The following is a 27,854-nucleotide window of genomic DNA, read 5'->3' as shown; positions in this document are numbered from 1 at the left end:
CGTCGTAACGCGACGCGCGACGCGTATAGTGGGAACGCAGCATTAGGCTGAGTTTCCACTGAGCGCGTCACGCGTCGCGTCATCCATCGCGACCAATCAAAACATCTTATTTTATTACATTATTTGTGACGGAATGTTCAGATTGGTTAACGACAGACGACGCGACGCGTGACGCGCTCAGTGGAAACTCAGCCTTACTAGTCAACTTGCTTTTTAAGGGCCCGGACACACACTTTTTCGTAACAGTAACAGTAAAGTTTCGACCAATCGCGTTGCTTGAATCGGGAACGTACGGCCATACGTTCCCGAATCGAGCAACGCGATTGGTCGAAACTTTACTGTTACTGTTACGAAAAAGTGTGTGTCCGGGGCTTAACTTGCTTGTTTCGCGCATGCGCACTCCGTTTTGGCCAACAAACATCAAAGGTGCCGACTGGTGCCGTGGTTGCGGTTGCGCTACTGTAATACTGTATATATTAGTGACTTTAGTGTATTTCTTGTGTGTGCAAGTGTGGTTTGGTGTGGTTAGTTCAGCAATAGAAAACAAATCTGTTGAGTGAATTTGTCATTCTTACTTACACGTCTCAGGTCTCAGCAATCTCAGATCTCAGCATTCGTTAGTAATCATAATAGTAATTTTGTGACTGTCTTATCAAGTTGTATTTGCGTGGTTATCAATCAAGCATGCATTTAACCTAAACACCCACCGATAGATAGGTGGAAGATCAATTATGCGTCGCCTTGTATGGAACAGATGGATTCACAAATGAAATCGAGCAGATCTTTACCGCCGTTAGTTGAAGGTAAGATTCATGGCAGTCTAAGGCTCGTTATCAATGAGATCCTGTGGGTCAGAAGAAGTCCCGGAGATATTATGGTAGTGGCTTCCTGGTGGGGTGAACATGATAACGCGCAGTTCAGGTGATTTTATAATATTCTTAATTTAAGCAACTTGTTTTACGATAAATATGGATTTCAATCATGGCAAAAATAAAATAATATCTAAATGTATTTTGTTGATAATATATTTGAAAATATTTTATTATTTCTGCTTTATGTAAAATTTTCATGTTTTTTTCTCAGGCCAAGAGATAGTACCACAGGAACAGAAAGAACAATTGATGATATAACCAAAGTGTATGATATAAAAACTACTGCAACACTGTTTGAAGATTATATTAAAAACTGTGACACAATAGAACTAGTAATTATTGCAGAAAATACCTATGATATTATTGGTAGAGGACATATAGGAGAATTGTCTAAGATATTTTCATGTAAATATTATTCTCAATTTATTCCGATATTAAATAACAATGGTCATAAAATAGGAAAACTACATGTTTCTTTGCAATTGACATATTTAACAAAGCATTCAAACATACAATCAAAAACACACAAATACGATAAGAAGGAAGATAGAGATGATATTTTATTATTTGCTATTGACAATTTACAATGTAATGAGAAGATGCCAGTGAAATCTTACAACAATGTGGTGAACACTGAAGAAAAGAAATCTATGAAATCTGAACAGATTGATACATACAATACATACAGATCTATTCTTAAGACCAAGCGATTAGAGTTTCAAGAATCTAGGGAAAAAATGAATGAAATGGTAACAGACAAATTAGTTACGCAAATCGTTGCTAGAGCACAGCATCTTAGAGAAGCGATATTAAAGGAGACTTATAAAGAAGATTCTTTAACTCTGAGTGATAATTCATTGAGCAATGGAGCGTCTTCTAATGCTTCAGTAGAAAACAAAAAAAAACTTTATAAGTATATTTTGGGGATGGAAATGACTCCTTCAGAGGAAAAGAAAGTTTTAAATACGTTGAGGTCAATACCTCCAAATTTAAGTTTGATAGATCTGACATCTAAAATAATTACAACTGGTAAAGACGATAATATGAGTACCGGATGGAATAAAAATTTCTCTGTAAAATTAGACAACCCTAAAAAACATGCATTGGATAAAAATGCAACTTATATTGGGTTGGAAGGTTTGTAAAATAATAGATAATGTTAAAATGTTTCTTGATATGTTATTGTAATAAATTATTTATGTGTTATTATAATGAATTGTATTTCTTCAGAGACATATCTTCTAGACTATGTAAACAGTATTAGAATTTTCATCGAGTCCTTCATATTGACACCTGCGGGATATAGACGTGCAAAATCTACATGCTTGCAATGTACGTAACTTTTTTGTTATTTTATATTTTATGAGAAGATTTTATAAAAATATGTTAAGATTTTTCTAAGTACATATTAATAAATCATATTTTTTTCTCAATTACAGATGATGTACCATTGTCACTGACATATTTTATTCAATATGATACGACATTTGGATCTATAAGGCAAATAAGTAGCAAATCTAGTAAAGAAACTAAATTTATAAGAACGTGTGCTAAAAAACAAGTGGGTCAAGGTAAAAAGTTATATTTGTTGGAAAATTATTGAAATACAAATATTATTTTTAGTTAAATGATAATAAGTACTTGATCAAAAATTAATTTTTACAGTTGTTAACTTTAACTCTGAAGGTATTTATAGTATATCAAGACATAATATAAAAAAAAATCTTCCTTTAAAATTTAAAGTTTTTGTGAAACATCGTAACCAAAAGCTTCCAACTGAATTAGGATTTGGTTTCATGAATATCAGTGACATTATAAATACTACAAACTTAAGTAGCATCCATTGTATAGCTATTGCCAATAAGGGTATCAAAATAGGTGAATTAAAAGTTATAACAGAATTAGGTTGCGATTTTATTCATTTTGGAAAAGAATTTGTTGGTGAGTATATTATTGAGATGTAGCTTTATTAGATAGACCTAATATTTTGTCAAATATTCAATAATCTAATTATTTCACCAGATGCTGTAATATCTAAAAAAGAAAATCTTCCTATTTTGGAGAAGAAATCTTTGACGAGCTCAAATAATAATAAATATAAAAATGCAACGGGGACTCATTCCTCTAAATCTAATTGCAAAGTTTCATCTGTGTCTGCCAAGCGAATTGAGTGTTTAACTAGCAATAGCAATAAGGACGTAGTTATTGCTAAAGATATAACAGAGCACCAAGAACAAAGTTTAGATAATAAAAAGATTGATACAAGTAACCCAGAAAGTGGTACTAAAGATAAGGTGGGTTTTAAATGACATAGATTAGAGCTTCTGCTGAATGAATGCTGCAATATTGCTTATCTAGTTTACATCTTTATATTAAATGCTATTGAATATTGAGCAAGAGCTTATAAAGTAAAGCAACAAGCAATACAGAGTGAGATAATTGTAGTTTCCTATTACTATTTGTTCAAAATTCAGTAATATCCTAACATGAATAGTTAAATCATATTGCAGCACTCAACTATATTCGAGACATATAGTTGTATTCTAAATAAATTATATTATGTTATTTACATTTGATTTTAGGTTTTACTTCACGGCTTGATATATGTGGCTGAGGGTAAAGATTTGTCGGAATCTAATACCTATCTAATATGTAGAGCGTTTTGGCGAGAGGACAAAGCAACAAGTCAAATTTGCAATACAAAAAATCCACTCTATCATTTTTTCCAAGTAAACATATTTTGTCCTTTTAACAAAGTAATTTCAATTGTACAAAAGTAAACTTTACCTTAAAAATATATGTTTCAGCTAGTACCTTTAATTCACGGTACAGAGTTATTGGAGAGAATCAGAAACAATTATATAATCATAGAGGTATATAATCGGAAAAATAGTGGAACAGATGATTTGTTGGGAATAGCAAAACTGCCTGTGCATCAGTTATACATCGCATATAGAGATCCACTTATTTTACCTCACTTATTATTATCAAAGGTAATTATAATTAATTGTATTTTAATTAAATTTTCAATTGATTATATAATTGTGTTTTCACGCAGTATCCTGTAATAAGTGTAGATGGTTGGGTTAATATTAACGATCCAGTAAGCGGGAAATTTTGCGGAAAGCTGCTTGCATTAGTCGCACTTGGTACTGCGGAACAAATCGCACTACTAGAAGTATCAAGAGGTCTAAGAAATACCAACAATATATCACGAACGGATTACAACTATCACTGCTGTGTTCCTGACAATACTAACAATGCAATAGGCGGCCAAGAGAGTATACAGTATAATGTTCCTGAAGTGTCAAACCTTAGTTCCAAACAATCCACTCGTGGTAATAATTTCGCTTATCACATTTATAATATGCCCGATCAAGATTCAACATCTGTTGATTACAAGACTCAAGAAAGTCAAACAGATATTTCAAGCTTAAAAAATGCGAGACCGGAGAAACCGATACAGGAAGCTGAATCTTCGGAACACTTGGCTTTACGTACTTTGGTTGATCATTTGACAAATGTATTACATATTAATAAAATCAGTACAAACCAATCGGCTCAAACAGAAATGAATCAAGTAGATGAAAGGAAAATACATAGAGAATTATGCTTGAATACACTAAATAGTAATAGTCTCACTGATGATAACGATAGTTGTAATCCGAAAAATGATTTTCGATTACCTACGGAAATGTACAGAAGTGTCGGTGTCGGTGCTGAATATGACGAAGACTTGGATCAACAGCAAAATAACACTTATAATGATCTTTCAAACTCATCTTTAATGGAAAGGAATGCACAAAAAGTAGAATCAAATATGAATTGCAATAGTTCTTTTTTCCGATCTGTTGTTGAAATTGAATGTGCACTGCATTTGCCAAAGATTGAAGGACCAAACGAATCAATAGAACCAAGTACATACGTAACTTTTCAAGATTTAACTCATAAACTCGATTCTACTGATCAATTAAATTCATATATAGCTACAAACATATTTCCACATAGTTGTAATCCGAAATGGAATTGGAGATGTGATGCAAAGCTGTCAACAGACTTACTTTTAAACGTATGTAACTTTATATTCATGTTTTAAAGGTGTCTAGTCATAATTGAATCCATGATATAACTTATGATGTAACTTATGATGTAGCCTTAATCTATGTTCTACTTCTGTTTTTTTTCCAGAATCAAAAAAGATTAATTCTCAAAGTGTGGCATTTGATTGATCCAAATGTATCTAAAGACATAAATTTAAGAAAAGATATTGTGATCGGTTTTTCCGCGATTGATCTCTCGGTTCTGATGACTGGATTTCCCACGGTATCTGGATGGTTTCATATCATGGATTTTACTGGAAAATGCAATGGACAAATTAAAGTAAAATCTCGTGATAACTTCTATCTCCAAAAGAAAAGTCTCATATTCCCTATATATATGTATATAACATTATTTTTATTTTAGATAAGTATAACACCTCTGGATAATTTATCATCATTAGGAAAATTTGCACCAACTAACACTACTAATTTATCAAGGCAAAGTAATTTATCGCAGACAAACTGCCCACATCTGTATAATGCGCCTTGCACTAATACAGAATTAAATGGTGCACATCAAATATCATATGCAAGCCAAAATAATGACAAATATGTACAAAATGATTGTAAGTTAAATGTAGATATTGGACATAATCTAGAAGACATTTCTATGTCTTTCTTATCATCGTCTTTGAAGTAAGTGTGTGATGCCAGAATTACTATAACTTATTTTATTTATTATTATGTTGCTATTTTTTTCACACAGATTTAATTCTGATCGATATCTGTTACAGGCAAAAATTAACCGAATTAGACGAAATCACAAAACGTTTGCAGTCACGACTGCATGATGTCACAAACACAGCTTTTGAAGATGAATTTGACAATGATTTTGATATAATCGAGCCAAACAGTGACAATGAAAATACTAACGACAGAAACATTGAGATGGCACGGTATCCACAATCCACAGTCTCTGAATACTCTAATAATGAAACGTCACAAATGCCAAAACAATGTGAAATACAGAACGATCAAAATGTCATAAATGACGAAAGGCAAACTTCTTCCATTATAAGCAGCAATAGTAATCTACATTTTGAACCAGCGTCTAATAAAAATAGAGCTATAAGTTCCGAAGCGACTGATACCGGCTATTGTTCAAGTTCCAATATACGTTTCAGTCAGCATCCTGGCTATTATCCCAATCAGTATCAAAATCGATATAGCTCAATGCACAATTATTTATCGGACAGCAATACAGAATATCCTGTGCGAGGTACCAAAACACATATAAATCATTTGCTTGACAAGCTTTCTTTGGACTTGCCACCTAGATCATCTTCAGAAGCAGCCATACCAATAAGAAAAAACATTCTAGAGTTATTTGCGAGTTTACGGGAACATAGAAATAACTCGCAAGACAAAGAAAAAAACGGTCGTGACATTAATACCTACACGGTGCTCACACAAACTGATAATGAACAACACGCTCACTCTCATACGACAAATTTTATTACTTCTAAAACAACCGTTGGGGAAAGCATTTCTGTCGAATCGCCTCATAACAGAATATCGACGGTAATACGTGAGGAGCTAGTCGCGGAAGAAAATAACGACAGTACAAACTGTGATGAATTAACAACTTATTTAATAACTTCTAACGTACGCCATACGGATTTGGATAGCATATTCAATCCGCTTTTATATCAACATTTGATGCCAGATTTGCAAGTTGCAGCTGCTGTATCGCCGGAAGGAGACGCTGTGGAACAACTAGATAATCGATACGCGAGAAGTTTCGACATAGCAATGTGCAACAGTAATCTCAATCATTCAAAAGAAAATAATGCTCTATTTCAAAATAATGCACAACTGAAAGATCGGGCAATTGCTTTAGAATTTGATAAAAAAAAGGAAGTTTTCGATTTAACATCTTCAAGTATATCAGAAAATGTCGATAATAGTATTGACATGACCGTCATTTATAAATCTAGCGAAAAGGATTTAAAATCAGCTAATAGTATGGAATCGACCGCTATTCCATCACTCGATGGCTCGTCTGTACAAGTCGAGGTCGAAATAAAAGACTATTGTTCCATCTTATCTGAATTATCTGTACCTGGAGTGTCGAGACAAGCACCTGAGGGTGGAAATCCCGTAGAGGAAGTCAAGACATCCTTAGTGGCAAAGTGGCAAAATGATACCCAAGATGCATCAGCAGACAACTAAATACTCTTAAATATTTACGAGATTTGTAATAAATTAGAATATGGACAAATTATATATATTTATAAGTGCATTTTTTAATAATATGACATAATTGTACGTTCTTTACAGTTACACCAAGCTAAATTCTGAAATAGATATTAATGTCAATGTTATTATGAAATATTTTAATCAGGTTTTTTATTGAAAAATGTAATACGTTGGTAATATTTTTTTGCTTGAAAATCTCACGTTTAATCTGAACATCTTATTTCAACTATTTGAAACTAAAGTATACTTACATTAACTGGTATACTTACTTTAACTTAATTTAAATTTTATTTATCATACATACTTTTTTAGAAGAAAATATAATCTTATTCCGAAGTAACTCAGAACTTCTACTGACTGATGATCGTTGTATACGTAATAATAATGTAAGATAAATATTGATGTGTCAAGAATTTTACTATCCCGGATATTTAAACTGCTATATGTTATTTGAAATATTTACTATACACATATATCGTACGCATATTTTTATATAATCTTTGTGTATATATAGTGCCTAAATATATAGATTTACAAAAATGCAATGTATAAACATTAAGAATGAAATAAATTCAATCTACGTATAAGAATTTTTTTTTCATGTAAAGTAGAAGAGAACGGCGGAAGAATAGTATTGAACAAAAAACTGTATATTTGAAATTAAAAAACTCGTATAATTTGATCTGTTTTAATGTTTTGAGTAAACTGAGAGATATGTTTCTTTTCTTGTCCATTGTTTGATCGCAGCAGGATTGATCAGCCATATCTTTGCATTAGTGCCTTCATGAATGTGAATACTTGAACATGTTCTTATTTTCTACAATTACATAATTAATCATTTCTATCAATTTAGTTATCTATATACTTACACACATATATGTATGTGTAAATGCACAAATGTATGTAACACACATATACCCAGCATATTCCCAAAATTGTCAAAGACAGATTTTACAAAGTGTCTGCTACAAATTTTATCAACAATTATATTACAGAGATATAACAAAATACGAATACAGTTGATTGCAGAAACAGAGCGAAATCTGCCACTTTATCATTTAAATAATCCATTTAAATAGACTGTATCATTTGTATGATTATAAAATGACAAATTCTACTCAGTTCCTGCTGACAATCAGCTAACGTATTTTGTTATACTTCCGTTAACAGTCTGTTGACGAATTTGTAGCAGTGAGACAGTGAGAAAGAAGGAGAGGGAGAGAGATTAAAACGTAATAATGCTAAAAACTTACACGAAACAATTCAAGTTTCTTCTTCTTAAATTTTGTTTGTTCCTGAACTTCTCTTGTCATACAGATTTTACATAAGAAGATTTTATTATTCAGATGCCAGTAATCTCCCGTTGGTAATTTGCTACATATCTTGCAGATATCCGTGTTGCGATTGCAACACTTGAAATCAACACCAAGTCGCATTTTAACTCTACCACCAAAACTATGTTGAAACGTAATACCTTTTATCTCCTTGCTGACATACGTTCCAGGCCTAAAGCGACGCAGTACTTTATACTTCGCAGAATATGGTTTTGCTATGTATAAAGAAAAATTTTTTAAGTACCCTGGATTTTTATTGATATCGAAGATCCTTCTCTTGCTGGTAGATGCAAACGGATATTTCTGCGTTTTAACATGTTTAGAAATGCCAGAAACGTAATCGGATGGCGATGTATAATCTTCCACGTGAGCGACAGGTTTGGCGAATCGAGCGAGGCCGCTGTAACCCTTTTTGCTGATACTACGAGAGCACGGCTACCGACAGAGAGATGACAGAAATCAAGTGCATATTATATGATTTTGTGCCCTTAATATTAAAATGGCAAATTGATGTAAAAGTTTGTACCTTGGTCTTGATGGCATTAAAAGATTTTAAGATGTCGTAAGAGCCAGGTCCTATATTAGGATAATCTTCTACAGTGTAGTATCTCATGAAGGGACTCATACCACTCCGAGAAGTATCACGTGGTTGTCCGGAACCGAAGCATATCCTTTGTCGTTTTGGTTTCCGTATTACATATTCGAAATCTGTGTCAATGGAAAATAGCTGCATAATCCACTTGATTTTAATCCTTTCAAGAGCCACCTACACCTGCCTACACCCTAAACCCTCTCTTCCCTATCCGTAGATTTACGTTTACGATTTACGTTGTTTCAACTATCAACACCTCAAGTCTGCTATGAAGTCGATACTGTCGAATCGTCGATACGAGGTGTCTCTTCGCGGTTTTGTATCTTTTACTATGGTAACCGCGTTAACAAACATAAGAATATTCCTGTTTAAAATAGTTTAGCCGAATATCTCGAAAACTGCATACTTTTTCCTCGACAGGAAAAAATATTTCAGACAAAAGTTAATTGTATGATCTGAAGGGAGATAAAAATAAATTTTCAAAAAAATTATATTTTCCAAGATCACACGAAAGTCATCATTCCATTTGTTTAAATGGAATTATATGATTTTTTAAACATAACATTCTGATTCTTCTAGTTATTCTAATCTGCATCATATACATATATATACCTTGATAGTTTTGTGATGTAAAAATTATATATATATGCTGATGGTTACATATATACGTGTGTATAAAAAGTACCGGGACGGCAGTATATCTCGAAAGGATGGAGTTTTCTGAAAAAATGTTATAAGTATACAAAAGTTGTAGGGTTTAAAAAGATCTATTTATCTATTTGATCTTATCAGTACCTACGTGTGATTTTGGGTGGTGTCACTAGGTCAGGACTAAGGTCACCTTGGATTTTTTAAATGGGATCCCTTATTTTTCATGTTGTATTCTTGTAGTCTTTGTCGAGACGTTTTCAAAACACTATAATAAAGCTTTCTTTCGTTAAGAATTTAAGTATTGAGATATTTTTAATTTTGTCATATTTTTAATATAAAAATATGAAATATCTCGTAAAGTATTCACTTTTCAATGACTTTACCTGGATACTTTTATACATAGAATAATAAAAAGAAATCGATTTTTGTAAAAAAAAATTATTTTAAAAAATTTGATTGATTTGTAAACGTTTAATTTTGCAAAATTACAAACGTAAAAATTAATATTAATATTCAATTCCTTTCATTATTCTACTTATAAAAGTATGAAGGTATAGTCATCGAAAAGTGAATACTTTACGAGATATTTCATATTTTTATATTAAAAATATCATGACAAACTCAGAAATATCTCAGGAAATTTTTAACGAAAGAGAGCTATATGGCTATAATAACTACAAGAGCTATAAGAATATGTAATAAAAAATAGAGGGTTCCATTAAAAAAATTCCAAGTGACCTTGTTCTGATCTTGGCGACGCCACTCAAGGTCACACTGATAAGATCAGTAAATAGATCTTTTTAAACCCTTATAACTTTTGTATATAACATTTTTTCAGAAAAAACTCCATCCTTTCGAGATATACTGCCGTCCCGGCACTTTTTATACACACACTCTATAAACGCACATAAAAGTACAGTTAAAAAATATCTTGTTAAAAAATTATATACTTGGCGTGAGACGCTACCGCGTTTCTTGATTAAAAGGTAGATTTTTTGTAGTGAATTTATATTCGTATCTTCTACGGATGATTTATTTCGATGCGCTTTGGTATGTAAAATATATTAGAAAAGAGATGAAATTCGAATGCAAATGCGAAAGAAAAAGCGTTGTTAAGCTCATTTCTCTGAAATATAAAAATATATTCGAACGTACGTTCCTCTCACGTTTTGTGCGAGAATAAAATTGTAATTTCGCGGATATCAGCACCCTCGAGCACGCGCACGCGCACGTGTGCATGCACGCGCGGCGCCAACGAGAGATTCCTCTCGATATCGTTATATTCGGAAAATCTTAGATAAATTTTGGCGAGTGAACACGTCGCCGTTTACGCTCGTAAATATGCGAAATCACCTATTTCGCGCGCGCGTGCGGTTTAACGAGCGGCAGAGACGAAATAGTAGACGGCGGGTAAGTGGCCGGCACAGGAAGCGACGACGACTCGAGCTGTCACTTGAGCAACCTAGTGCCGTCAGTCGCCGCAGGTCGATGGTGTTGTCCGTACCGACCGACGCGACGGTCCGTCCGTAGCCGCGCTCGCGATGCGTCCACCGCGGTGTGTTTCTGCACATGGCCGTACCGCTCGGCGGATCTTCACGTTGCTCCGCAGCTTTCGGCAACCCGCCACTGGTAAAGGTGCGTTTCTACGACCAATTTTGCTCGCCGTGAACGAAAAACACGTGTTTCTTTCATTGAAATATGCGAAAAGCGCCGATTTTCGTGGCGGTAGAGATACTCGGCCGATGAGAAACGTAGGATTATTTATCTCACGTTCGCTGTCACACTCTCTCTCACTCTCGTGTGTTCTTACCACGGCGTTTTTTTCCATCGCGACTCGATGCGATGCGACGCGACGCGAATAGTCGTTTCCTCAACATCGTGAACGATTTTTCTCATCGTGATCATCGCGTTCTTTGGGCATCCTTTACGAAGAAAAATTATTCAGACTACACAGACGTCGCGGTTATAATCGTCGCGCGATATTCAAGGACATCGAAATGTCTCGAATACATAGCGGGGGCTACATCTCGCATTTTCTATTCTGTAACTTTCGTAAGAATTTCTTCGTCACCCGCGCAAATTGGCGATATCTCCATCCGTTTACTCTAACTTCTATAACTATCATCATTGAGTTTGTGCAAAATATTTTTTTCTTCCAACTATATTTGTGGGCAGTGATAATTTTTTCTAAATAAAATAGACTGTTAATATATTTTACGACTAACAAATGTAACTTTCTCTAAAATTATATATCTCTACATATTATTTTTAACAAAATATGATTTTTTGTAGGATTGTATTTACCATTTTTAAGAGAATTATATCATACTTTGCATCCACCATGACTACATCCTCAGAAGATGTCCTGATGCAAGTGAGTCAAGTGCGTTACAAAAAAGGAGATGGTACTTTATATGTGATGAACGAACGAATAGCATGGATGCTTGATAACAGGGATACCGTATCTGTGAGCCACAAATATGCCGATATTAAATGTACGATCTTGAGAACTCACGTAAATATAATAAATTGATATAATTGATTCAATAAATATATTATCTTATGTATATATATATATATATATATTTATATATATTATATATCTCTATACCATGTACATCATTGTAAATCTTTGTGAGACGATGTAAATATATGAATTACATATTAATCGATAACGACGATTGACTTCTTTGCAGTGCAAAAAATATCACCAGAGGGAAAATCAAAAATTCAGCTGCAAGTGGTATTACACGATGGTACGTCGTCTACATTTCATTTTGTAAATAAAAATGGACAAGAAGCGCAAATTAAAGACCGTGATGATGTGAAGGAATTATTGCAACAGCTACTACCAAAATTTAAACGGAAAGTTAATAAAGAGCTAGAAGAAAAAAATAGGTAATATGGTTGAAACGTTTTAATTTCAGCTAATATTTGAGGGGTATATAACGAATAATTAAGAACAATTTATATTCACAAACACATATTTTTGATTTTAGAACTCTTCAAGAACACCCTATGTTACTTCAATTATATCGTGATCTTGTAATCACGCAAGTTATTTCATCTGAAGAATTTTGGTCACAACATGCTGCAGAGTATACACAAGCCAAAAAGATTCAACGTCAAGAGATAGGTGTTAATAGCGCTTTTTTGGTAGGCATCTTATGCCGATGTTAGATTTTTCCTTAATGTATTATAAGTAATCAATAATGGATTGATTGAATTTTTTAGGCGGATATTAAACCACAAACTGATGGTTGCAATGGATTAAAATACAATTTAACTGTCGATGTGATAGAATGTATATTTAAGACTTACCCAGCTGTTAAAAGGAAACATCAAGAAAATGTGCCTCATAAAATGTCAGAGTCTGATTTCTGGACGAAATTCTTTCAATCACATTATTTTCACAGAGACCGTATCAATGCTGGGACCAAGGATCTTTTTACCGAATGTGCCAAAATAGACGATCAAGAACTTAAGAAAGATCTTCAAACCGGGATAAATGATCCTTTGGTAGATATTACTTCCTTTGAGGATCAAACACTGGATGAAAATTATGGAAGCGGATGTAGTAAATCAGATAAAACATCGGGAAATATTGTACATCAAAATATGATCAAGAGATTTAATCAACATAGCATAATGGTTATGAAAGCTAGCACTGCCAAACAGTCGATGCAAAACAATCAACCACAATTAAATGGATCTGCACCATCTGCAAGTAAAGTAGCAAATAACGAACCGGACGATGGACCAAAGACTAAAAAAGTACAATTTTTTATTCTATTTTATATATTTGTAATTTTATATTTGATAAAATTTAAGGATGATTTGTTTAATGCTTTTAAATATTCTTTACAGCATAGAATACAAGAAAAGATAACTTATGATGATCTTGACCAGAGCTGTGACGTAAATACAAATAATGGAGCACCGTTAAATTTGACGCATATAGATAGATATTTGCATGGACCTGTACCAGGATACGGAAATACAGAACCGACTTCGGAAGAATTGTTCGTTACATTAAATCACTTAAAGAAAGAAGCTTCTGGATGGATAGCCGGTAGTATGTTACCGCGGCAAACGGCGACTTCTTTAGTTAGTCCGGCTGCAGCAGTGTCAGCTTTAGGTGAATTAACCCCCGGCGGATCCTTAATGAAAGGTTTCCGAGAAGAAAGTCTTGGACGTAAGATATTCTTTGAAGTATATCCTCGATATTAAAAATTCTATCTAGTAATTAATATTCAGTCCACTAATAAATTATTATTAGTCACTTTTTTGCATCCTTTAATAATCGATGTGGAACTGAAGTAACAATTTAAATACATATAAATATAGATAAGTATTGTATTTAAATACACATTGTAGAGTTAATACCGAAGGATTTAGAGAAGGAATTACGTAACGTATATGTGTGCGCATGTGAGTTATTGAGGCATTTTTGGCGAAGTTTTCCTCCGACAACACCACAGCTTGAAGAAAAAGCTATCAGAATGCATGAAGCTTTACACAGATTTCATTCTGCTAAATTAAAACCCTTTGAGGTGAGTAGATGTTTATTTCTACACGAGTTAAGCCGGTATATATTTACTTTTACGAAATTCATTATTCTATAATATACAATTTTATTTCTCTCAGGATCGTGTGCAAAGAGAATTCTCTGCGGTTAGTCAGCACTTGACGAGTCATCTCAATCAATTGTTAACCACCGCGTATAGGAAGTTTGCGGTATGGCAACAGCGAAAAATGCAAATGAGGTAGCCCTTCGTTAAAATCCCATAAAACAGTAACGTAAATAAAACAGCAATATTGGTCACATATTGCATTTCTTAATGTTACCGTAATTAGATATTAATGTCGATGTATCTTACAAGAAAAGGAAAAAAAAACCAAAGCTATGCCGGGTCCACGCGTCCTGGCTACCACATACTGTTTATTTGTTATTATTTTTAAACACGTTTAGAATTTATTTTTTTTCGAATTTCTCTTCAAACTCGTCCAAATCCAATCGCAGTCGATGATGTGTTAACTCACAATTATTTTCATAAAAAGAATGTAATTTACAGCTTATTTATTTATTTCTAGTAGACTATACGATATGTTTGAATGCATATATATACATTTAAAAACGCACGGACGGAGGATTTTGAAAATGTCTTCTTACGCTCTGGAAAACGTAATGGATTTGTAACTTTATGCGAGAAAAAGTGATTTAGTTACACGTATAGTCATCTGTCGTCCATAATATACAACTGTTTTAGTTCAAGTTACGAGTTGTGAGTGTGAGACGGACGACTGCAAATATTGTACGATATCAAAATAACTGTGATACCGCCACTATAATCAAGTTTGTTAATATACTTGCCTTGAATGCCTTCGTGATTATATTCTCCATCGACTGTATTATTGGCCAATAAGTCCGTGCGGTTTTTGCCGATAGATTTCGGCGCTCTGAGCGCGATTAACTTCAGTTCAAATGTTGGAAGCGTATAACTTGTTTGACAGGCGATATTTCAACGTGCATTAAAAAAGAGTGACGATTAGTTGTGTTTTGTATTATTGGCATCATTTGAAAGATGAACAATCGAAACGAATATTTTCGACATATTATGTTTTTTATTTTAAAAAAGGCAATAACGCGGCGCAAACATGTAAAGAGATATGTGCAGTGTATGATGAGGAAAGAATGCATATGCTAGAAGTGGTTTGCGAGATTTCGTTCCGAAGGTATCAATTTGGTGGGATTGGAAGGGTGTTGTTTTCTATGAGCTGCTTCCGAAAAACAGGACGGTAAATTCGGATGTATTCTGTGCCCAATTGGACAAATTGAATGCAGCGATCCACGAGAAGCGTCCAGAATCAGTGATGATAGATTTAAGCCCTGAGCCATTCGAGAGTCGGCTGGTGGGGAACACGCACACAAGAGAAAGCACGTACCTGTGCACAGCTTTCTCTTGTGTACGTATTCCTTACCAGCCGACTGTCGAGTGGCTCGGAGCTTAAATCTAACATTACTGTCCAGAATTGATGAATCGTAAGGGTATCTTTCATTTACACGTAAAAAATCGCACGGACATAAGTCCAATGTTTTGTTGATTCATATAACAATTTGTTACCGTTATGTATTCTTTGATCTCCTTATTTTTGTAATAAGCGAAAGTTGAAACAATCCTTTTGTCGTAGTTGCGATCAAGTCAATCTGTTTAAATTTGAATCCTGAAATATACAGGTGTATTATATCTCGACGATATTATCGATTTTTCCTATTGTCTTACTGAGGACAGTGGCATTGGTATACTTTATGATATCTGCGATATACTCAACTAAGTGTCTTAATTGTTGAATCCTATTTTTCTCTCGTGCTACCGGGTAAGGTGATCCGTGAATTTTCGTAAAATGCCTACTCGGTCTTTACCGTAGCAATAAAATTTGGCAGTTGTAAGAATATAAAAATGGTATCTATCTCAATTGATAACGAGTGACCATACTCACGCATTACGCTATTATAATTATTACTTAGGGGGTAATAATTATAAATATATTCTTACATTATAATTATAATAAATGTTATTATTGTGATGACGAATTTGCATTATCGATATCGTACCTCGATCTTCTCTTTTATCCTTCCCTTCTCATTTTTATGTTATACATTGCAACATTTTGGGTCTGTTTTCTATTGCTGAACTGGCTACACTAGTTCAGAGTTTATCTTTTTTACTCCATTGAAGGAAAAAGATAAACTGAACTAGTGCAGTCAGTTCAGCAATAGAAAACAGACTCTTCGTTTTATTTTGAATTTTTAAACTTAGCACGCGGAACAAAATAAGCGAGAACGAGCTTATTTTAATATTCAACAGGTTGCCGACGTACTTTCTTTCGATAAGTTTCGTTTGTTCGAGTTGAAACCGAGCTCGACAAAATCAAGTAGCTCGCAGCTATGGAACAATGTCCATAACACCTAAAGTTTTCACAAAAAGATGGCTTATGAAGCATTCGATTCTCGAGTTATTACCCTGGCTGGCGAATAAATATATAGGTCGTAACAAATCTGAAGGGGTTAATCAATTTATTTGAAAATCCCGCCTGGCATTATTATAGTGGTCCGCGAGATTTCCCCGAAGCAGACGGAAGATGGCACGATCTATTGTTGATCGGGAGCAAAATGGCGGTCAGTAATGGTCAGCGATCAGCGGTATGGAACAACATTGCGCACAGTGAGCACGGATGTCGGTGCATCATCGGTCCTCGTCGCTAGACAGCAAATGATCTCGCGCGAGCGTCCAATTGTCGCCGTGGTTGCAACGCGCGCCAAGCGGTGCTCGTAATGCGCGCTTCTCGCTGCGATCGCTACATACGCTCGGATCATGTGAGCGCGACTCGCCGTCCAGTGGTGCTGTCGCCGCCGTCGCCGCTGGTGCCGCTGGTGCCGCTGGTGCCGCCCGTGCCGCTCGAGTATCGCGTGTCGCGCGTTTGTCGTGCGGAGACTCTCGTTCGTGTAGCCATATTTACACCGGTGTTTTTCACCGAGACGTCGTCGTATCCGGTGACCCGGCGAGTGTCGCACCGTCTCGCGACATTCGGCCCGCCGTATGGTCGCGTGCCCACCGAGAGGACATCGTCGCCGTCGCCGTCGCCGTCGTCGTCGTCACCGTCAACGTGCCGCCGAGCATGCGGCGGCTGTTTCCCGCCGTCCCGCCGTCGTCGTCGCCGTCGTCGGGCGTGCAGTACCCGCGTCGATTGTCATCGCTGCCGATCGTAGCTAAGCGTCACGCGTGTCACGACGCACGGAAGGACGCTTCATCGGCGAATAATCTCGGATCCTGCGAACGCTCGCGATCGTCCGTCGTCACCTATTCGAGCTCGCTCGTTTGCTCGACCCCACAGTACTCCAGAGACTTACGATCAGTCGGCTGCAACGCGCACTTTCCCATTGTGCCTCGTCCTGGATCTTGTGTAAAACGTAAGTCAATCCACGAGTTTTTTCTCCCTTTACCGTTTGCGCGATCGATTCTTTTATCAGCGCGGGGGCCTGTGTATTACCTTGATATCACGATTACGGGAATACCATATAATCGCTTTGTGCTAATTGACAGAATTAATGAGTGGAAGGGACTGTCATAGCGATCGTAGTGCGTTTCTTTCCTCGACATGTGTTGCTTCATCTTTTGATAATCTTATTGTTCACCTTATAACTAAACATTTTTTGGAGTGACAATGTATTGTGTATAAGTCAAATAAAATTTGACTTATTGGGGTACAAAGAATACAGCTTGATTTAAAAGTACTATATAATTTTTATTTCTTTGTTTTTAATCAACGCTATTTGTTTATTGTCTACTGTGAAACAGAGTCAAGTATACATAGCTTTATTTTTCTTTCTTTTTCAGAGAGAATAGAGGGAGCCTTCGATATGCTGGTAATCCTGATGCTTGGATGAACTTCTTATGACTACATTTACTCTTGAAATGTGTTTTTCAGTATATAAGTTACAAAAGAGTGGAAATAACCTTATAGAAGTTGTGATAAAAGTTATGTTATGAGAGAGAATATTTTGGAGTGTACCCTGGACATTGTCAAACAGAAGAATCTGCTAAATATATACCAAGCGAGGCACTGTAGTGCCAAGCTTGGGTAATGGATCCCGTTGGTCCATGGTACACGTCGTATAATCGTCTAACTGCGGGCAGCTCCACTGGCACGTTTCAATCGACGTCGACTACAACTAGTGACTTTGTACCTCATCATTTAGCAACAGCTGCCACGCAGGCTGTGCCATCAACAACTACGTCGCAATTACTTTTACAAGCGGCTCATACGACAGCAACTCTGGCGGGTCAACCATCCCCTTTTAACCCAGGGGGGTTTTTATCTCCACCCTCTGTGGGTTATGAAGTCTTTTCACCTCTGTTTCATCCTAATACTAAGCAGGCGCATTATGTTACTCAACATAGGCAAGTACTTGCTCAAGCACAAGCGGTATCAGCGACAAAACAAAACACGACTGAATCGGATATCTCCACATTAAGGGAGAATTATAGCTCGGCTCATCAAGCTACATTTTTCGAGCAGCAGGGAGCATCGACATCACCTACGACATCGACATTAGCCTGGACATCTCAGAACAATACGCAGCTTCCTAGCCCATTTGGTATTTTACCACACGAGAGCGTCGTTCCGTCGTCTCCGGGTCCGCCTTCTACGAAATCTAGTGGTACTGTCTACGAGAATACGTTTAATGCCCATTTTAGTACAACACAGACCATAAACAACATTAACGCATCTCAAATAACTACTCCGTCTGTGTGCAACGCAGATTTCAAGGCGTCTGGTTGTCCGACTGACACAAAAAAGTCGATCAGCGTGAGACCTCAATCACCTACCGTTAGCGTAAAGTCCACTATTTCCACGTCACAAGTCAGCAGTAGTCAAACATTCTTTCATCAAGTTCCAACCTTTAATTCTGACACCTTGTCTGATAGTTATCCAGGCACTGGTAATGGAGGTCAGTCTGTCACTGAAAATGAAAAAGTGCAATCGTCACTGCAACATCAGCAATCGTGTATCGTATCGACACCAAGCAACTCTTCTGGCAAAGAATACAGAATACCGCAACCGTCCTCGAGATCGACCACATCGACAACGATTTTTCTAAGTGCTCCGGTGCGATCAGGCTCCGCGCAGGTAATTCAGGATAAGCAGGGGACGCGCAACGGCAATTTTGCGTCACCTAACAAAACGGCATCTGCCACCACGACTCAACAAAATATTCAGACCAAAGGACAGACAAAGATTTATCCAGACCTAGGGAGCCACGGAATTGAGCACAGACGAAACGAGCAACAGGGACATGATAACAGTCAATCATCCCCGATTAGTTTCTCCATCATGGAAAGTCGCAACTTGAGTTATACTACAAATAGTACCACTAACTGCAACAACACTAATGGTAAGCTTACGACCAACCAGAGGACATCATCCAACTTACAGCATCCTCAGCAGCAGCAGCAGCAGCAGCAGCAACAAACGTTTCATGTTTTGAATCAGCAACAACAGCAGCAACAGCAGACTACATCATATAGACATTATTTGACGGGATCAACGAGCGATACAGAATATCATCATCCGGGCAGATCCAAGTCCGCAACTTCAACGGATTCTGCTTACTCGTCCAATACCTCGACACAAAACGGACCCGACTGCAGTGTCGTTGTTCCGCGACGACCAAGTCCTCTGCAGACTCATTCGCAGGCTAGTCCCTTGGGTCATGTACCAAGTCCGGCGTATCCCATGTATAACAGTCCGTTGGCAACCATGTCGTCACCATCACCGTTGCAACAGCACGAGACCAACGGTAGTCAGTGTACTAATGGTGCATCATATAAGGGCGGAGTCACTCAACAAGTCGCTCCACCGTCACCTTTGGATGTCACCGTTCCCAGACCGGCATCTCAGGGACAGGTAGCTTACTCGTCGGTGATCACACGAGCATTGGGCACTACGGAAAATAACAAGACAGCTTACAACGCGGAGAGTAAAACGTATGACAGACAACAACAAGATTTTTCGCAAACGCAAAAGCAACAGGTCTGTTGGGAAAATGACAACCGGCAAACAGCAAACGGCAATAGGAAGTTTTCCGTCTATACTGGTGCGAATACGGTGACTAGCGACATAAATGCACAGAGCTTACCGGTCCAACAGCAAGTACAAAGGCTTATGAATGTATCGGCGGACAGGCAGCAGTCGTATTTCGAAGCTAATCAAGTGGCGCTGCAAGATTTAAGCAGCTGTAGGGGAGACCCAATGAGCATCGTAAAGAATTTACAAACGTTGCAGCAAGGCCCCTGCTTGCAACAACATACGACTGCCGCTACCTCGGTTGGTACGGCAGAACAAGAAAAGCAGGTTGAAGAACGGCGAAAAACCGACAGCGTCAATAAAAAGAGGAAAAATTTGGAAAAGGGTGGACATGGCACGCCATTATCTAACGAGATTACGGGCGGTACGACAATGACGGAATACCTCAGTAGGATACCTCCGCCTGCGCACCATAATGCGGCGAATCAACAACAGCAAAACGGTTACTTCGAATTTGAACGGTGGAATATACCGCCACCGGCCACCAAGATGTTTCCAACCGCGTCTGCCGCCTTTGGTTCTCAGTCGTCGTTGCACCATTCGAGTAACTTCGTAGGCACTCCGGCTCATCAGCACCAATCATTAATGGTGTCGCATCATCATGCACCACCACCCATCCCATATTTTCCGGCTTTTCATATTCCCGCGGGTCATCATCCACATCACTCGCACGAATTTCAGTCCTCGGTCGAAATAACGCCGATAGGATTCGGCGAGAACACCACAAACCAAAACACTAATTATAATCAAGAGGTCAGAGATGATCAGCCTAAAGTAATTGTTCCTAATATTGAAGAAGAATTAGGCTTTCTTCAACAAGATCAGCAACTGATGCAGAATATGAATCAAATAAATAAAGACTTTAAACGGCCCAACAGAGATCCTAATACGGGCTTTATGACGAGTTATTTAAAGTTTTTGCAAGGTGAAAGGGACCCTTCTCCACCACCTGCTATACGTGGTGGTAGAAAAGCCACATGGAATAGGTCAAAACCGTATATACCTGTCGAGCCAAGTAAACCTGCGGAAGCTTCGAATGGTGAAAGTGTTAAACCTCAAGAAAAGCCGATATTAGTAAAGGAGACGTCGGTTAAGGAAACACCGGCGATAGATTACGCTAATGATCCTAGGTATTTTCCGTTACCGAAAGAAAGGAAAAAACCAAATTTTGATTCGAGCGACGATGGATTCACTAGTGATGACGATTTTCCATTTCCTTCTAAGAAAATGGAAAAAAAGGTGCAGAATGTTAATAATACGAGTAATATCGAAATTGTTACTGTTAAGCCGGAAGGAAAAGGTAAGAAAGGCCGGCCTATTAAGCCTGGTGGACCGACGGATAGGAAGAGAAGAGCTGCTGCGGCAGCAGCTGCAGCAGCAGAAGCAGAGAAGAAATCTTCGAAGAAAATTGAAGAAGGTAATATAAATATATCTATTATATAAATCTTGTTTTTTCAAGTTAGTACTTTACTCCTTTGAAAACATACATTGTTTTGCACAGTGGATCCTTTACTTCTTCCTCCCAGACGCGAAACATCAAGAAGAAAAGCAAAAGAGAAAACGTCAGTGAAACAATTTTTAGATCGACAACAAGGTATAGATTATTTTGATAATGATGAGGAACAGATAGATTCCGACTCCGATCCAGCATGGACACCTGCTGTAAAATTGGTTGGAGATGAAGAAGAGAAAAGGAAGAAACGTGCGAGACCCGTCATCACCAAAAAGATTAGGAAGATGCTAGAAGAGGATGGTTATTCGTCCGGGGAAGCTATTATCTCAAAGAAATCAACGAGGAAAAAGCATGAGACGCCCTCAAAAAATTCTAATAGTTCCAGCAAACTTTCTTGCAGAATTGATGAAAAATTAGTAGCGGCGGCAAGTGACGAAGATATCGATATCTCGCCATTTAAGGTATCTAATATATTCTGCAAAGATCTTTTTGCATATTGTATTGGCCATATCTGATGAATAACAAATTAATAATCTTATCATATTTTGCATGCAGCATTCGATAGGCAACTCAGAAGACGCGGTAATCTTTAATATTATTTTAATTAAAATTTGCTAAATAAAAGAATACCTAAGCATTAAATTTGTTACACAAGAGGCTTATAATAATATCGTTGTGTAATTGAAACATATTATTAAATTCAACAGAAAGTAGTAATATTTTTCTTTACTTTCTAGTCTGGCGAATTTGTCGTGATCAAAACAGACTTAGATGAAGAAGAAGACCCTCCTCTTTGGAGGATAGATGGCAAAACATTACTCCAAAAATATCAGCCATTCAAATCCAGTGGGAAAACTTTATATAGAAACATACCTACGGTAAAATTTAATTACACGTTTCAGAATACAAAGAATATCATTATTTTATAATTTTCATTCTTTTACAGTATTCTGCATGGGTTTCACAAAATCGTCACATATATCAACAAGTGCCGGTGAAATTCTGGCAACAAGGCAAGACAGAAACAATTGTGGAATTTTTGAGGGATGAGATGATCATTGATGACAGGTGAATATTTGTATAAAAATATGTTTTAACAATTTCGACAAATTTTGTAAATTCTTATAACATTTATTTCTATTTGATTATAGTGAGAACATCGATAAATTTATGAAAGAAACCGAAAAATATCAAGATAATTTTGAAGTATACATACAGACATTAATTTCACAAGCTCTGGATTCTAATTTTCTCACTGAAATATTTCAGGAACAAGGTAAAGTGAAATTAAACTGATATTTCTTATCATTGATATGCATCATGATAAAATAATAATTATATATGTTTCTTATTATTGCTTAGATGATTATTTTCTATCAAATGTTAAGACTGTCGATGAAATAACAGAAGAAAGAAAACGTCGCCTTTTGTTCACAACTAAGTGGAAAACAAGTGTCGTGATGGCAATATCAACGTGGCCATGTGTTAACGTGCTTAAAGATCTGCTGCCATCAGAATATAAAGGGAAATTTTGTGCTGGTTGTCAGCAAGCAAAAATCTATGCAAGAGTTTTGCTTTATGGACAGCCATATAATGGTACTACATTAGAAGGCTCGCCACCCGATCCAAGAATACCTCACGAAAAAGTATGATACGCAAATGGAACGTGATACGATGTAATTTATTAGATTAGATTTAATCTATTGATCTTTACTTATTTTTATTCTTTCCTAGGACTTTTTGTTGTGCCGTATTTGTCAAAAGAAGGTGGCCTTGTATAATAAAGTCGCTCATCAAAAATATCTAATGTTCTTGGAATGTGCGAGAAGAGTAGCAGATAAAAAGGTAGCCGATCCGCATAAGGACACTACAATAATATTAAACGAATTATTAGCAGATGAAACATGGTTGAATCAAGTAAGTTTATTTTGATTTTTTTCAGTTATAATCTTAACCTTTAGAGGCCGGGGGTGGTCGAAATATCGACCACCCAAAAAACACAAGCTATTTGATGTTTTCAGGCAAAATTTGTGTGTTGAATAAGGGAAAAATAGTAAAAAAAAAAAAAAAAAAAAACTTCAAGTCCTTTTCCCAGCCTCTAAAGGTTAAAAGTATTATTTATTGTCTTATCAATATCGTAAATTATAACAATTTAAATTCTTATAATAATATATGTTATTGTTTTAAAAATAAAAAATAATAGTATTCTCTTAGACAAAGATAAACTTTTCTTTTTTAGCTTTTCAAAGAAGTGAGGAGTATTTGGGCTGAAATCGATAGCATGGAGCAGCAAGCCAAGGCTAAAGCAAAAGTGAAATCAAAAGCAGCACTGTCGTCATCAGTGAAGCAGTATCATAGAGCAGAGACAACAGTAGCAAGTGCTCCTATCGTACTTATGTCTAAAAGGACTGCTGATAATATTTCTGATTCACAGGTGCCTATACAGAATACCGAAAATAATCCCCAAACAATATCTAGTGACGTACAGATGAGCAGTGAACCATCTTAGTGGTATTATGATAACTGCTTATGTCTAATACAAAACGCATCAATTAATTGTTCGGTGATACATTTAATAACACAATTGGTGTGACATTTGTTACACCAATATCGATACCAATCAAATGGACGTCTTATTATGGTAATAACGAAAAACCTTGTATAGATATATACTATGAGATATGATCGAAAAGTGTAACCCAGAGACTATAGTTGTAAAAATTGTGTGCGTACGTGTTAGATAAATATGAGGGAATTCACACGTACACATGTGTAAGTATACCAAGCATATGTAACATATTCATATTTGGTACAGAAGTTTAGCTCTATCCGAGATTTTGCCATTATAGTATAATGATAGCATAATAATTATTATAGCAGAAACTGATATTCATGTGAATATAGGCAAATAATTTAATCTTTGTATCATGATCATCTTATACATAAGCTCCAATATATATTACGAGATCTGAAATGAGTTGAAATATTACGATGATATGATGCATCAAACGTCACAACTCTCTGTATCATATTTGCATCGCATTTTATTAAATCGAAAATACTATTCCTCTGTGGCACTATATTATTTTTCTGGGTATCTTACATAATTATACAAAAACATTTTTTACAGAATAATTTACAATAATTATATTGTACACACAGAATTTGTAATTGTTTAAATTTTGTCTTGCATATATATGTGTACACATAATTATATAGAAAAAGCAAGTACTCTGGTGCTACAGTAAAACCAAATTTACGCCTCCATTATTTCAAAACAAATGAAATTTTTTTTTTAATTTTTAAAGGAATTTTGCAAAATTTTTTATCTATAAAAATGTCTACACTTTGTTACTTTCAAGGGAATCTCGCAAATTCAAAAATTCTGATTTTTATGAAACTTTACATGTGGAGAAGGGGAAGGAATAGATGAATTTAGAAATTTTTAGTTGCGGCCCAAAAACGATTCTAAGGGGTAAGCCATCCCTCATATAGAGCGGTTTTTACTTTTTTCGATATATCTCGAAAAGTATTCAAAACATTTTTTGATATTTCGTGGTTTCACCCTCTAGAATCCGTTTTTGGCCGCAACTAAAAATTTCTAAATTCGCCTAATCCCTTCCCCCCTCCCTACATGTGTGTAAAGTTTTATGAAAATCAGAATTTTCGGTTTACGAGATTCCCTTGTTAGTATGTTTTTAATGTGTCATATATTTCATACAATTGATACATTCAGTAGATTTTTCTTCCAATGTGTCGTATTTTATACAATGATACATTCAGTAGATCTTTCTTCCAATGTAACATAATGATATATGTATGCAAATTCTTCCGTGTTAGAGCAATTTACATATAAATAAATTTGAATATTTTATACTGCAAAACGTATTTTGAAAGAAAAGATTGTGTTAATGTTTCCATGTTTTTAATATTTTTATTACTATTCTATATTTTTCAATTATCACTAAGAACCTATTTTTTCCAGTATAACATCTATTAAAAATTTGCAACAATACGACATGTAAGAAATACTTTATTTCTTGTATTGAAATTATTTATTGTAAAATATGTGAAAACTAGAAAATAATAATTTGTCGAGAATTAAAATATTATTAAGTTTCTTTTTTTACGAGAAATACACATTAAAATAAATTGCAATAAAAGAAACAAAATACCTTAATTTTAAAAAATTTAACTATTTTTCTGAAATTTTTTTCAGTGTATTCACAAAATGAATTTTGAAAAATCGAAACTTAATTATCTTTGAGTTAAGGGTCTTGTAGTGCGATTCTGTAACTCATTATGCTGTCGTTATGTGTTTATAACGACAGTTGCGCAGATAGGTATAGTATATTGTAAAAAAGCTGCGCAACGACAATATAACGATAACGATACTGCATAACGAGTTACAGAATCGCGGCCCTGAACTCTTTCCGATGTCCTGTGAGATTGTGACGTCAGAAACGAGAAATAACACCCTATTTTGTCGTGTATGCCATTCTCAAATAAAAAGACATTTCGATAAAAAATCACAATAGATCATTTCAGAACACTTGTAAAAAATTGGCCGAAAACTATTCTTTTCCCTCGACAATAAACAAACAGCCGTATGAATGTAATACGATGCAGGCTTATGCGCAGGTGCATGACTAGCTTTCGTATTACATTCAATCATTTTACGGCTGTTTGTTTATTGTCGAGGGAAAAGGATAGTTTTCGGCCAATTTTAGAAGTTTTCTGAAACGATCTATAGTTTTTATCGAAGTTTTGTCTTTTTATTTGAGAATGGCACACACGACAAAATAGGGTGTCATTTCTCGCCTCTGACGACGTCACAATCTCACAAGATGTCGAAAAAAGCCCAGGAACCTTAAGGCAAAAAAAATATATCTGAAATATATGTTAAGATCGATTCTTCAAGTACTTTCCAATAACTCATAGATGTTTTAAAATAGCGCGATAAGAATTTTGTTGTACATTAAATACATTACATATTTTAAGTGACATTGTGCTTATGATAAATTCAATTATTATTAATCATTATTATTACATTATTATTGATATCATTGTTTAAATCTTTAACTGTTTAAGTTTTCAACTTGTTTCCAGATTTATTACAAAAAAAAAAGAATTCTTTAACGAACGTGATATGCATGTATGGAGTGCGAATGTATTTTTGAAGATATATCAAATTATATTTGTGTAAATTGTAAAGATATAATTGAGTGAGTGAGGATGATATAACTGCTGTGCGTATCAGCGAACTACAGGACAAGAATTATAAGCATCTTTCGTATATTTCGACGAATTAAAATTCGTATATTGACGATTATTCCGGCGACAATTGGTTGTATAATAAATTATCGGCTGGTTTATATTGAGAACTAAAATGCGGGCATTTGAATAGTGACACAGAACAATTAATAAATAAAGTATACTGCTACGGAAGCATTTTCTTTTTAGCGAATGTGCCATGCAATAGTTCATATAAAATGTATTTTATATTGCGTGCGATAATTCAATCCATGTAAATCGATCGCTGGTAGATCAAATTCTTTTTCATAAGATAATTACACATAGTTATTATTCACTCATTTAAAATACGATAGACAGTTATCAATTATATATTATATAAAACGAGACAATTAATATTATTGTTATATCATATCAGTTTTTCTATAGTAAACATTTAAGGAAATAATTTTGTTTGATTGTGAATTGTTTAATGCTTTTTCTCCATTCACGCAACTCAATTATGAAGAATTATTAATCGCAATGAAATAATGTTACAGTATTTTCTGTTATCGCAATCATGAAGAAAAATTGATCAAAATTATATTGTAGTGAAATGTTACACATTGTGCATATATTATACATATACAGGGCGTCTCATTTTAAGTTCTCCAGGCAAATATCTCGAAAAATGTGGAAGATACGAAAAAATGTTTCAGACAAAAGTTGCATGGTTCGAGTGACCTTTTCAAGGCCAGGTCATGATCGATG

General features: G+C 35.5%; 4 protein-coding genes across 11 annotated transcripts; 3 read left to right on the top strand and 1 right to left on the bottom strand.

Annotated features, from left to right (window-relative positions):
- The first annotated feature begins 460 nt into the window (after nucleotides 1-460).
- LOC139779051 (uncharacterized) lies at nucleotides 461-7,853 on the top strand. 4 transcript variants are annotated; one of them, XM_071717274.1, is made up of 13 exons: nucleotides 461-616; nucleotides 755-921; nucleotides 1,084-2,009; nucleotides 2,103-2,204; nucleotides 2,312-2,443; nucleotides 2,538-2,813; nucleotides 2,895-3,166; nucleotides 3,455-3,601; nucleotides 3,680-3,865; nucleotides 3,931-4,941; nucleotides 5,061-5,252; nucleotides 5,337-5,608; nucleotides 5,707-7,853. In XM_071717274.1, the coding sequence occupies exons 2-13, from the start codon at nucleotides 755-757 to the stop codon at nucleotides 7,142-7,144; spliced, it is 5,121 nt and encodes a 1,706-aa protein (XP_071573375.1). In that variant the 5' UTR covers nucleotides 461-616; the 3' UTR covers nucleotides 7,145-7,853. The 4 variants fall into 4 exon arrangements, with proteins under 4 accessions (XP_071573375.1, XP_071573372.1, XP_071573371.1 ...); XM_071717271.1 differs by having other exon boundaries at nucleotides 718-921; XM_071717270.1 differs by having other exon boundaries at nucleotides 714-921.
- Nucleotides 7,441-10,061, bottom strand: LOC139779053 (uncharacterized). 3 transcript variants are annotated; one of them, XM_071717279.1, is made up of 6 exons: nucleotides 9,893-10,061; nucleotides 9,710-9,817; nucleotides 9,032-9,213; nucleotides 8,750-8,940; nucleotides 8,425-8,677; nucleotides 7,441-7,988 (listed from the first exon to the last, which is right to left on the bottom strand). In XM_071717279.1, the coding sequence occupies exons 3-6, from the start codon at nucleotides 9,128-9,130 to the stop codon at nucleotides 7,860-7,862; spliced, it is 672 nt and encodes a 223-aa protein (XP_071573380.1). In that variant the 5' UTR covers nucleotides 9,131-9,213; nucleotides 9,710-9,817; nucleotides 9,893-10,061; the 3' UTR covers nucleotides 7,441-7,859. The 3 variants fall into 3 exon arrangements, with proteins under 3 accessions (XP_071573380.1, XP_071573379.1, XP_071573378.1); XM_071717278.1 differs by having other exon boundaries at nucleotides 9,897-10,061; XM_071717277.1 differs by lacking the exons at nucleotides 9,710-9,817; nucleotides 9,893-10,061 and having other exon boundaries at nucleotides 9,032-9,394.
- Nucleotides 10,062-11,235: 1,174 nt separating this feature from the next.
- Tfb1 (transcription factor B1) lies at nucleotides 11,236-16,343 on the top strand. 2 transcript variants are annotated; one of them, XM_071717275.1, is made up of 9 exons: nucleotides 11,236-11,383; nucleotides 12,041-12,243; nucleotides 12,445-12,646; nucleotides 12,748-12,904; nucleotides 12,983-13,522; nucleotides 13,616-13,943; nucleotides 14,126-14,301; nucleotides 14,396-14,514; nucleotides 14,843-16,343. In XM_071717275.1, exons 2-9 carry the CDS (start codon nucleotides 12,090-12,092, stop codon nucleotides 14,946-14,948), a joined length of 1,782 nt encoding a protein of 593 aa, XP_071573376.1. In that variant the 5' UTR covers nucleotides 11,236-11,383; nucleotides 12,041-12,089; the 3' UTR covers nucleotides 14,949-16,343. The 2 variants fall into 2 exon arrangements, with proteins under 2 accessions (XP_071573376.1, XP_071573377.1); XM_071717276.1 differs by lacking the exon at nucleotides 11,236-11,383 and adding an exon at nucleotides 11,592-11,791.
- Nucleotides 16,344-16,904: 561 nt separating this feature from the next.
- Nucleotides 16,905-27,294, top strand: LOC139779037 (uncharacterized). Of its 2 annotated transcripts, XM_071717234.1 has the most exons (10): nucleotides 16,905-17,720; nucleotides 18,148-21,815; nucleotides 21,900-22,312; nucleotides 22,407-22,433; nucleotides 22,589-22,729; nucleotides 22,798-22,919; nucleotides 23,003-23,127; nucleotides 23,214-23,497; nucleotides 23,586-23,768; nucleotides 24,091-27,294. In XM_071717234.1, exons 2-10 carry the CDS (start codon nucleotides 18,395-18,397, stop codon nucleotides 24,358-24,360), a joined length of 4,986 nt encoding a protein of 1,661 aa, XP_071573335.1. In that variant the 5' UTR covers nucleotides 16,905-17,720; nucleotides 18,148-18,394; the 3' UTR covers nucleotides 24,361-27,294. The 2 variants fall into 2 exon arrangements, with proteins under 2 accessions (XP_071573335.1, XP_071573336.1); XM_071717235.1 differs by lacking the exon at nucleotides 22,407-22,433.
- The last annotated feature ends 560 nt before the right edge of the window (nucleotides 27,295-27,854 follow it).

This window comes from Temnothorax nylanderi, unplaced genomic scaffold (genome assembly GCF_030848795.1).
Source record: "Temnothorax nylanderi isolate EJ_2023f unplaced genomic scaffold, tnyl_v1.0 TNYL_tig0206_pilon, whole genome shotgun sequence".
Taxonomy (NCBI): Eukaryota; Metazoa; Arthropoda; class Insecta; order Hymenoptera; family Formicidae; genus Temnothorax; species Temnothorax nylanderi.
The sequence above is the reverse complement of the archived record's forward strand: the minus strand, read 5'-3'. Positions and strand labels throughout refer to the sequence as shown.

What these genes read in the sequence shown, in the direction of transcription:
- LOC139779051 (XM_071717271.1), top strand. Translation starts at nt 746, where the DNA reads ATGGAACAGATGGATTCACAAATGAAATCGAGCAGATCTTTACCGCCG. An exon ending in AAAATCTACATGCTTGCAAT is followed by an intron (nt 2,205 to 2,311) that starts GTACGTAACTTT and finishes TCTCAATTACAG; the next exon opens with ATGATGTACCATTGTCACTG. An exon ending in TTTTGGAAAAGAATTTGTTG is followed by an intron (nt 2,814 to 2,894) that starts GTGAGTATATTA and finishes TTATTTCACCAG; the next exon opens with ATGCTGTAATATCTAAAAAA.
- LOC139779053 (XM_071717277.1), bottom strand. Translation starts at nt 9,238, where the DNA reads ATGCAGCTATTTTCCATTGACACAGATTTCGAATATGTAATACGGAAA. An exon ending in TTAATGCCATCAAGACCAAG is followed by an intron (nt 8,941 to 9,031) that starts GTACAAACTTTT and finishes CTCTGTCGGTAG; the next exon opens with CCGTGCTCTCGTAGTATCAG. An exon ending in GATATCAATAAAAATCCAGG is followed by an intron (nt 8,678 to 8,749) that starts GTACTTAAAAAA and finishes GCGTCGCTTTAG; the next exon opens with GCCTGGAACGTATGTCAGCA.
- Tfb1 (XM_071717275.1), top strand. Translation starts at nt 12,090, where the DNA reads ATGACTACATCCTCAGAAGATGTCCTGATGCAAGTGAGTCAAGTGCGT. An exon ending in CAAATATGCCGATATTAAAT is followed by an intron (nt 12,244 to 12,444) that starts GTACGATCTTGA and finishes ACTTCTTTGCAG; the next exon opens with TGCAAAAAATATCACCAGAG. An exon ending in ATGGACCAAAGACTAAAAAA is followed by an intron (nt 13,523 to 13,615) that starts GTACAATTTTTT and finishes TATTCTTTACAG; the next exon opens with CATAGAATACAAGAAAAGAT.
- LOC139779037 (XM_071717234.1), top strand. Translation starts at nt 18,395, where the DNA reads ATGGATCCCGTTGGTCCATGGTACACGTCGTATAATCGTCTAACTGCG. An exon ending in TGAAATATTTCAGGAACAAG is followed by an intron (nt 23,128 to 23,213) that starts GTAAAGTGAAAT and finishes ATTATTGCTTAG; the next exon opens with ATGATTATTTTCTATCAAAT. An exon ending in ATGAAACATGGTTGAATCAA is followed by an intron (nt 23,769 to 24,090) that starts GTAAGTTTATTT and finishes TTTCTTTTTTAG; the next exon opens with CTTTTCAAAGAAGTGAGGAG.